The 10,755-nt window shown below is 41.4% G+C and overlaps 1 protein-coding gene across 2 annotated transcripts in view; it reads right to left on the bottom strand.

Annotated features, from left to right (window-relative positions):
- The window catches only part of LOC103379792 (ephrin-A2-like), a 119,195-nt gene extending 113,570 nt beyond the window's left edge, over window positions 1-5,625 (bottom strand). For both annotated transcript variants that reach the window (XM_008311474.3, XM_017034784.2), the window contains exon 1: window positions 2,719-5,625. In XM_008311474.3, the coding sequence (XP_008309696.1) occupies window positions 2,719-2,864 (146 nt within the window). In that variant the 5' untranslated portion in view covers window positions 2,865-5,625. The remainder of the gene's footprint in view (window positions 1-2,718) is intronic.
- Between the last annotated feature and the right edge of the window lie 5,130 nt (window positions 5,626-10,755).

Here is a 10,755-nt window from a genome sequence, read left to right as displayed (position 1 = left end):
CAGTCTTCAGTACAGTCTTCAGTACAGTCTTCAGTACAGTCTTCAGTACAGTCTTCAGTACAGTCTTCAGTACAGTCTTCAGTACAGTCTTCAGTACAGTCTTCAGTACAGTCTTCAGTACAGTCTTCAGTACAGTCTTCAGTACAGTCTTCAGTACAGTCTTCAGTACAGTCTTCAGTACAGTCTTCAGTACAGTCTTCAGTACAGTCTTCAGTACAGTCTTCAGTACAGTCTTCAGTACAGTCTCCAGTACAGTCTCCAGTACAGTCTTCAGTACAGTCTGAGTCAGTTTCTTCTACATAAATATCCGTGTTGATGTCAGTTTTATGGCCCTTAATTAAAATTAAATGAAAATAATTTTTACAAATTAAATTGTTTTAGAAATATCAGAGAGTTGTTACAGTTTATGCATATTTTATTGTCTTTGACTGGCATTATTATTCACGTATATATGTAGTACAACACGTATATTTGTCTCGGACAAAAATTATATTTTTTGTTAATTAATTACCCGGTACATTTTTCGTTTTTCTTTTTTTTTAATTCTCTCTCAATCATTGAAATATTTTTATGCAGAGTCTTGGAGTTTGTTTTTTTTTACTTCATACAGTATTGACTGAGTATCTAACTCTACACACACTTGTGGTTTTTGACAGTAGATGACAGAGACGTGTGGACCACAGTGACGTCAACACCTGTGACATGATCACCGTCCACAACTACAGACACGTGGGACACCTACAGTCAGAGGACTGGACACCACACACACACTCACCCCTCCAGAGGTGTCTGTGCGTGTGTGTGTGTATGTGTGTATTCGTTAGTGTGTGTGTACGCGTCTTTGTGTGTCCAAGTGTCCGAGTGTTTCTTGTTTGTTTGTGTCCTCGCGTGCGCAGGTTGACTCAGGTGTAGCGGTGTTGTTACGTTGTTACGTGTGTGTCTGTCTGTTTGTGAGTCTGTGTGTGTTTTCGTTTGTCTGTTCGTTCATGTTTCTACTTGTGTATCTTTGTTGTGTGTGTGTTTGTGTGTTTGTGTGTTTGTGTGTGTCTATACCTGTTGTGTGCTTGTGTATTTCTCACCTTTACACCTCCCATGCCCCCCACCTCCACCCTCCCATCACAACAGTCACAAGTCTCAGACATGCATTGGTTCAGACAGCACTGATGCCCCCTGCAGGTAGGGACAGAGAGCGCACTGCACGTCTATCATATGTGTGTATTAAAGTGAGTTGATGGTTCTACGTGTGTGTGTGTGTGTGTGTGTGTTTGTGTGTGTGTGTATGCTGACCACTGTGTCTTCTTCTTCTAACCTGAGGACGAGGTTTAATCACAAACTCAAATCTTTCTTGTTTTTTTCTAGAGGAAAAAAAAACCCCACAGACCCCGTCCTGCTGCAGCACCACCGAAACATTTACACCAAAAACCCCAGTAACACCACCACGAGTCTGTGTTATATAGATGATATCTGTGCTGCACATTTTCACTATAAACAAAAAAATCACCTAAATGAGTCAGCGTATACATCTGTATACTGCAGTACTCACAGTAATACTTCTTCTGGTTCTAGCTGATTTGGCTCTGTAGTGGAGACCTTCGAGACTAGAATACTCGTCCGTTTGATTCAGTCTACAGTTCTTCCTTCACCTAAAGCACTGGGCAAAAGTTTCAGGCGGGTTTATACATTTTTTTTCTAGATTTGTCTTTTTGCAACTTCAATCCCTTTTTAAGAATATTTAAGTCAAATGTAGAAAACCAGAAGGTCATTCCCAACAACATTTCACACCAACCGTGGCAAATTTGGAAGTATTTTATTTATGAACTTAAGCGCATGAATTTAGGTGTGGTTATGAAGCTGTTACTGCCCCGGCTCTGGGCCCCGGCTGGAGGAGCCCGCGTGGTCTGCGTCCCAGATGTTTGGGTTTTTTTTATTAATAAATTAATAAAACTGTAACACTTTTTGCAAGTCCTTAAAAATATTGTTATAAGGAAAGTAAGGGAGTGTGGTAAAATTACTTTACCTTTAGGGTTAGGGTTCAAACCCCTCACATCTCTGTAGCTATGACTGAATCAACTGAACGATTAACTGTGATAAATACATACAGTTATGGATGAAAAAAAATCCACCTTATCACAACATGAATAACCCATCCAGACGTGAGGAGCAGGAACCGTGTTGAATTGAATTTATGGCGATTTTTCTGGAATAAAATCTGTTGATATTTTCACTTTTCTCGCTCTTCGTCGTTTATTGCGGTTAACTTTTTTTTTAATTGTTGCTGCTATAATATACGAATTTCCAAAATATTTATAATATTATAAAATATTTTAAAAAATACTTCTACTTTAATAGTTTTTTATTTATTTATTACTGATTCAAAATAACTGCTCAATCTAGATACTGTAGGTGCAAATTTGAAATTCAAGGCAGGCAGAGGGGACAAAAAGTGTTTCCACTACACACGCACGCACACACACACACTCACTCAAGTTTACGCGGCAGATTTGGTTAAGGAGCTGGATACACCCTCACCTTCATCATCTTCATCCTAACTTTAACTCAAAGGTGATGTTTCTACTGCTTCAGGACCAGGGTTTGGTTGTGAAAGACGACTGGTCCACTGAAACCAGTGAAAGGACCAGCACTCGTGCCGAAAGGTGTCCGTGAGTGGACGCACACACACACACAGACACACACACACACACAGGTGTTGGAACTTACTTGGGATTGGAGCTGTTCCAGTAGACTGCGTGTCTGTCAAATATGATCTTCTCCTCTGCCCACACCGAGACCCAGGACAGGAGTGTGAGCAGCAGCACCTCCACCATCACACACCTCCGTCCGAGCTGCCACCACATCATAGACATCCAGTGGGAAACGCTTCTCTCCCTCTCTCTCACACACACACGCGCGCGCGCGCGTACGCTCCGTTCTCTTTCTCCTCCCGGTGGATCAGGTTTTCACTGCGCCGCTGCTCCCGCTGCACAAATCCGCTCGAGATCACTGTCCGTTTTTTTGCGTCTTTGGACTAGAAGCAGGTTCTTCGGAGTGCTTTAAGTCATAATGCAGGGCTGAGAGTCACTTTCAATCCTGGGTCGGACTCGGGAGAAATGAAAGCTAATGCCTTTTCACTAGTTCTTTCTCTTCTTCGTCGGGAGGCTGAGAGTCAAGGTCCCAAACTTTTCTCCCATTACGCGCAAATCGATGGATGCACGCGCTGCCGGGGTCAAATCCCGACTCCCCTTTAGGTGAACAGCCTTCCAAATGTGTACAATAGGTTTGGGGTTCTATCAGAAATCTCGTCACTCACTCTCTAGCGCGCACACGCGTCAGCATTCGAACCCGCTCCTCGTGTATGTTTACACCGGGCTGGAGACGAGCGGTGCGCACGCAGTGGCTTCCACTTGACCTTCCCCCAAAAAACAATCCGAGCAGTGGGTTACACTCCCTTTGCGTAAATGTGAGTCCAAACTTAACAGATAAGAGTCCGGGGCATCCTCTTCCTCCTTCTCCTCCTCCTCCTCCTCCTCCTGCTCTTCACGCAGCGACGCGCTCCTGCAGCATCTCCACTAACTGCTGCTCCTCCTGCTCCTGCTGTCACCGGCTCCTCATCCAACGTGACTCCGCTTCTCCGTGCGTCACGCTGACCAGGCACAGGCACAGATGTCTCAGCTGTCCATCACACGTTTGCTCGCTGTAACTGTCCAAACTGCAGCGACGGGGCAGCAGCAGCACTCAGACTCCCCGGCAGTTCTCCTGATTCGGTCTGAGTCGAAGTAAGTAGCCTCCCCTCTCCTTCTCCTTCTCCACCTCCTGCCTCTCTCTCTCCCACAGAATCTCCCTCTCTCTCTTTCTTTCTGTGCGGGCGGGGTCTGTGGTCTGACAACCATACCATACCATGCTGAGCGGAGCCGAGCTGAGCCGGACTCCCTCTGGAGACTCGAGGCGGACTGACTCACTGCTGCCTCCCTGGTGATGCACCTCTGAGGGGGGAGGCAGGAAACTGAGAACTTCAACAACAAGTCAATCTGGACTGATCTGACATGGATCGAGATAAACGGTTTCTGAAGACTCCAGACTCACCACGAGGAAGTTCTGTCAGATTTGACCAGTGATTCTGCGGCGGTCTTGGAGGACGGGGGAGTCAGTGTCAGTGTGAGAGGGGACAGAGTCAAACATCAAACATGTTTAAATATCTGGACATTATCTGACAGTGTGAACTGAGTAGAGCATTGTTTCCCAAAGACTGGCTCGCAACCCTCAGGTGGGTCGCAGGAGATTATTTTTGGGTCGTCTCGCATCCAACCTCAAAATAGCTGCCAGTTTAAAAGCTCCACCTGTGGTTCGGTTTACAACGTGAGTAATACTAATTGTTCAGATATCACTCGGTCGACGATAACATATCCTCCTTAATGTTCAGTAACGGTCAAGTACACGTTTATTTTGTGATTTAAAAATAATGTCTATTGACTTGGGTCATGAAGGTTTGTGAACCAACAGAGTAAGGGACTCAGTAAACAGTGTCAGGCGACCGGGGAAGTGAGAATATCGAGGCGAGAGAACGCGAGGTTTGACCAATCAAATCTGGCCCAAAGACGTGGGTGTGTTTAGTTAGTGTTCATCAGTGGTCAGTGTTCGGTCCACAGTCCCTCAGTTTTCACACACAATCTGCTAAAACCACTGTGTCGAGACGTCCAAGGCTCTGTAGTGTCCACGCCTTAAGAGACAAATAGTCGACCGGATAAACTATAAATTAAAACATTCTTCAAGTCAATGCTCTTATCTACAGTGGCAATGTCCAAACGCGAGACCCTAAGGACTCAACATAAACTCCATTTGAAATGTTCTTCACCGACGTTCGACTCGTTTTTCAGACCACATGAACTAGACTTAAACTATACTCCTGTGACTCAGACCTGGATTTGACCCAAACGTTGCTCTGTGAATTAGACTCCAGCAGTTACAGTTACACCACCTTCTCCACCCATCAGCCTCACACTGACCCTCTTCTCGCACACCGTCCTTTTGCCGTTTGGCCGGTTGGCTCCAAACGCCGGAGCCGGTGATGCTTGTGTCACATTGCCGATTGCTTACGGGTGTGATGAATGACCACTACAGCCACCTGTTCATCTGGCTCGCATCTGGACTTGTGAAGAACTTCATGATGAGTTTGAAAGCAGGGCCTGATTAATGACGCTCAGAGGCAGCAGAGCAGGATGAGGAAGGGGCGGGAGGTGTCTGATGGATCGCTGGAACACCGGAGTCATTTTCCATCAGTGTCCATTAGGGCCCAAAGGGTAGGAAGGAGTCAGCAGCATGTCTGGAAACCTGTGAGCCATAAACTCCAGTGATAACTGTGAATGACAGAGCGCCGCCACCCGTGCTGCCTCCTATGGGCTGTGTTGATGTATGTGGGCAGCTTCCTTTGTAAAACAACATCAATCTTTGACAAATTAAGCTCAGAGCCATGACAGAGATGTCAACAAACTGCTCCGATGGCTTTTTGAAGCCTGTCAAATTCAATATGTTGATGTACAGTAGGATCCTGTTGACGTCAAATAATCAAAGAAAAGCATTTGCACCCAGGCTTCATTAACGTGTTGGACTCAGGTGCAGGTGTTGTGAAAATGTTGACTTTTGACCAAGATAACAACAAGTTATTTGAAAAGGTATTTCAGTAATAAAGATAAAGCAAGAAAAGGCATAAGATATAGGCATAAAAAATAGTTAAAATTGGAATTTAATGAAAAAATTACAAAAAAAATTACTTCAACCCTCCAAATAGGCACCAGTATGTCAATAACAATGCCTTTGATAAGACAAATGAATAACTAAAAAGTTGATAAACATTTGAGAAAAATATCTACAAGTATCTATCTTTAACTTTCCCTTGGGTTCAATAAAGTATCTATCTAACAATGCAAAATGACAATAGCTAACAGCTAAACGCTAACCATTCCCAAAACGTCAGCAACATTAGATGCTAAAGTTGATAAACATTTGAGAAAAGTATCTATCCTTAACTTTCCCTTGGGTTCAATAAAGTATCTATCTAACAATGCAAAATGACAATAGCTAACAGCTAAACGCTAACCATTTAGTTTATTATAAATAACTGACTGCCCAAAACAGCTAAATATCTAAAATTAGCCAAAAGACCACCACAAATTAGTGAAAAAGCTAAAAATGCTAGCCAACTGAAGCTTTTTCAAAATAGCCAAACCTGAAGCCATTTTATATCAAATTATCTACATTTACCTGGAGAAAACAAAAATCCCCAAACGCTAAAAAAAGTCACCGTCTAATTATGCCAAACAATATTGCTAGAATCAGCTCAGAAGATGCTGCTATTTTAGCTAGTTAGCTGAGATAACATTAGCAAAATTGAAGCAGTTATATTTAAAAAAGTATCAGAATTAGCTTTTAAATTATTAAATAACAACTTATTAGCCAAAAAAGTGTCAAAGACGTCCTACATTAGCCTGGGTGGGGGCTAAACTGCATCAGTGTTTTGAAACTTCAGTGTGAAGGCACCAGACTGACTTGTCACACCTTTAATTCCAAAATGCCCCGTGTTATGATTTTTAAAACGACTCCGTCGTTCACGTCTTATTGTTGTCTCTCAGCTGAATCCATTATGCAAAGTGTCCCAGTTTCCCTTCGCCTTGCTACGCTCCGTCTGCACGCCGATGCCTGGAACTGTTTGGCTGCTGACTCCAGGACTGAGGACGGAGCCCGGACAGCACTCATAACCCAAACACAGCTGTATGGTGTTCTCCTCTGTGGATGAATAATTCAAACATCAGTCTGGGCTGTGCATATGTAAACAGGTGGGTCGTCTCCTGGTGGCTTTTTTGAAGACATCCTCCAGTTTTGCTGTGTCATTCAGGGAGACTGAGGCCTAAATCTCATAAAACGCGCATATGTGCGAAGATTTATGCCTGAAGGATGGTTAAGTGACTCTAAATCTAAATTAGTGTGAGACAGTATGGATACATACGCCTCTAAAAAGGTTGTCAAAACCCAGAATTTATGGCTATTGGAGTCTTGTGAAAGCTGTGCAGTTAAATCACAGACATATGAACAATGTCACGTACCCACGATATAAAACACAAGACAGATGATTTTTTTTTTTTTGGACCTGTTGACTAACAAATAAAGCCTCCATGTTGTCCAACATTCACTAACCTTAGCTTTTCGAGGACACAGAACGTCACAAATCATTCTCAGGACAATCCCCCGAATTGTTTGCTCGCCCTCGACCCCAGATACCGTTGGGGGTTGCACTATTGTACGTGTGGCCATGGGGTTTTCTTGATTAGAGACCACAAGACTAATGTAAATAAATGCTACCAGATGTGGTGGGATCGCGACCTCACATGGTTGCGTTTAGCTTTAAGCGCACATCAGGCTGCATGAAGCCAGGAACGTCCCACGGGTCTGGATTAGGCTAACAAAATAGGAGACATGGGCTGGTGCTGGTCTGCAGTCACACACAAAAGTAGTTCAGAGTACAAATGAGGAGACATGGTGGAGACCATGAGTTTTTAGATGGTGTAATTGACCATCACGTATTTTACACAACAACATGTCTAGCCTACAATTTGAGTTCAAATGGCTGTCATATTTTTTAATTACCGTTTTTACATTTCACCTTTCAACATTTGCAAAGATTTATTAAACATGACCAGCTAGCTCAGCTAGCAATCATACTTATCCAAAAAAGCTCAAAGTCACACTAGAAATTATCACAATTTAGTCAAAAGAAGCAGTTGTAGCAAAAAAAAAAATGTCAATAAATATATACAACTAAAACACAACTAAATGAATTAAGAATAAGCCTAGCTAAAAATTTGCGAAAATTACCTTAGGTGGCACAGCTAAACTAGGAAATAAAGCTTAGAAGAACATAATAACCATAAGCTAACAATAGCCAAATTTGCCACAATATATATAAGATAAATAAATAACTAAAAGCAAAAAATAAATAAAAAAAGGATAGCCAGCAAAGCTCAAGGCTACTAAGTAGCAGTTAGCTACAAATATAACACTTAATTCTAATTAATAAACATTTGCAAAAACAACATATATTGAATAAAAATAAACATAGTATTTCCCATACTACATATATTATTGCTTAGCCTTAAACAATAACATACTGTATAAAGTACAATTAGCCCAGGGGATAATGAAGTTATGAAAAGCCAAAATAGCTAAGTTGTTCAAGAATCTGTTAGCATAAAAAAAATGCTACCACAGCTCATAATACCTAAAGTTGGTAACATTTTCAGGCCCCAGAATAACAAGTATAACATGTACCACTGAGTAGTTTTAAGGTAATTCAGTTCAGATGTAATTTGATCCTCTCTTCATGCACATCAGTGTAGGTGTGTCATTTAAGAATGTTTGTTTAGTCTGCTTTCGGATCAAAATGACTCCCAGTGCAGAGTAAACACTTTGCTTAATGGATCCAAAAGGGCAGAAAAAAAAAAGATGCTGTGAGTAAACAAGGTTGTGACGTATGGAGGCGGCGTGAAAGCGTCAAGTCGTTGCCGTGGAGATGTGGAGGTGGAGGAGGATGAACGTCAAGAATGTTTTCATCAATACCTGAACATGAGACACAGAGACTGTCGGAAATAATATAAGGATTTTTGATGGCTATTAATTGTCTTATTCATGACATGATGTAGTGTGAAGTCTGTAGCATGTCAGTCAGGCACCACCGCACTGAGATGGAGATGGAGATCTTCCCACAAGTGGGAAGGATTTAAGGATAAACCTCTTTGTGAAGTCAAAACAAAAACTCCGAGGCCCTGGGGATTAAACTACTAACTACTGACATTGTGGATGGCAGGTAAAGTCACCTCTGTTCAGAGGCCTTTGAAGACTAACAGAGAGCAAGAGCTCCCCCTTGTGGCTACAGGTCGATGTTTGGATGGACGATGTAATTGTACAACAATTTCGTTTCAGTGGTATGCACTGCAACAAAATGAACATAATCCTATATATAGTCACTAATCAAAATGTGGAGGAAAATGCCCGCAATTTATATTTTTTTAATGCCACAATTGTTAGGCTGCAGGTTAGGAAAAGGGCTCCAAATTAGCCCAAAGGTAAAGGGGAGTAATCAAAGGCTGCAGGTTAGGAAAAGAGCTCCAAATTAGCCCAAAGGTAAAGGGGGGAAAGTGTTAAATTTTTAAAAAAATAAAGCTAGCAAACGCTTGAGCAAGGCATTAATTCCAAAAAAATTTAAAATAAAGCTAGTAAACGCTTGAGCAAGGCATTAATTCCAAATGTTTTAGCGAGGAAATCTAGTCCAAACTGTCTTAGGTTTATCAGTGAAAGACAAGATTCATGGGACACAGGTAATTCCTTTGTTGTTATAAGGAAAGTTTAAGCCAGAAGAACGTGGAAAATATTTGATTTCATTAAGTGGATATTGACTTTATGTATTAATCATAAGGAAAGTTGAAGCCAGAAGAACGTAGAAAATATTTGATTTCATAAAGTGGATATTGACTTTATGTATTAATCAAGATGATTTTTTTTGTAGCTCAAATTAGGTAAACTTGATTGTTTTTTTTTTGTAGCTCAAATTAGGTAAACAAGTTTAATAGGAATATGTTGCTCTTTAAAATATTGAAAAACACAGCCTTACCCTGCTGTATTTTGCATTGGTTATTATTCTGTACAAGTAATATTTAAAAGCTCGTACTGATGTATAAAGTCTGAACCACTGCAGTAGCTGGGTGGAAGACGGGCTGACTGTTTAATTCTAATTATTATTCTCCTGAAAAGAAAACCAGTCCCCTGCAGCCTCCCTCGTCTTAACAATAACAAAGACCTGCTAACCTTAAAAAGGTCAGAGAATTATTCAGAACCACTGAGAACAGCAGACTTTCTGAGTTGAATATCAAATAAACTCTGCCCTTTGTCTCCATCATCATCGATACAGCGGCTTCAAAGCCCAGCAACTGGGTTGTGTGCTGAGGCCCAGTGAGCAGACAGTATAAGATGGGATGAGTAAAAAGTGGGAAATTTAAATTTAAATTAATAAAACAAAAAAGATAAAAACCCACCAGATTCTAAACAGCATTGGGAAATGTGGAAAAATGTTACAGGAGATGTTAACCAATAAGAGAGCAGCAGCAGCAGCAAATGCACAGGACAAACAGGAAGAGACGGAAACCAAATGAGTCCAAGTGAAAGAGGGAACGAACTAAAGATTTATTGAAGGCGGCAGAGGATGCAGAGAGACAAGGACAGTCAGACTGACGAAGGCGGGAGAGCGGGTACATACAGAGACACTGCTGTGTGTTCACATAGGTTTAATGTCTTTGTGTTACAAAATCTTTTTTTTTATTCTGTTGTTTTGGCAGCTCCATGGAGCTCCTATAGGTCTGCTATCGTTTTTATCAAAATATACATGTTTTGAACGTAAAGTGGACAAAATCCAAATGATTTTTCTGTGGTACAAAAACATGAATATATACAACCGTCGACCCCGCTTCATACAATAACCCCATCCCGCCCCATGTAAAAAAAGAGGAAAGAGAAAAACAAAATAAAAGTTGTCGAAGGAAAAAGGTGTTTGATCTACAATCAACAACAGAGCTAAGATTCTCCAATCTATTATCATCTGCTCTTTGTAAAGTCAAACCAAAACAGGAAAGAAAATACAGTATTCACTGTTACCCAACACTCATGTGACATTTGTCTCCAAGAAAAAGAAAAAAAAAAAGATAAGGAAAGCGTTAT

Source organism: Cynoglossus semilaevis, chromosome 1 (genome assembly GCF_000523025.1).
Source record: "Cynoglossus semilaevis isolate Cse_v1.0 chromosome 1, Cse_v1.0, whole genome shotgun sequence".
In the NCBI taxonomy this organism is placed as follows: Eukaryota; Metazoa; Chordata; class Actinopteri; order Pleuronectiformes; family Cynoglossidae; genus Cynoglossus; species Cynoglossus semilaevis.
Note: the sequence above shows the minus strand (reverse complement) of the source record. Positions and strands in the feature narration are given on the sequence as shown.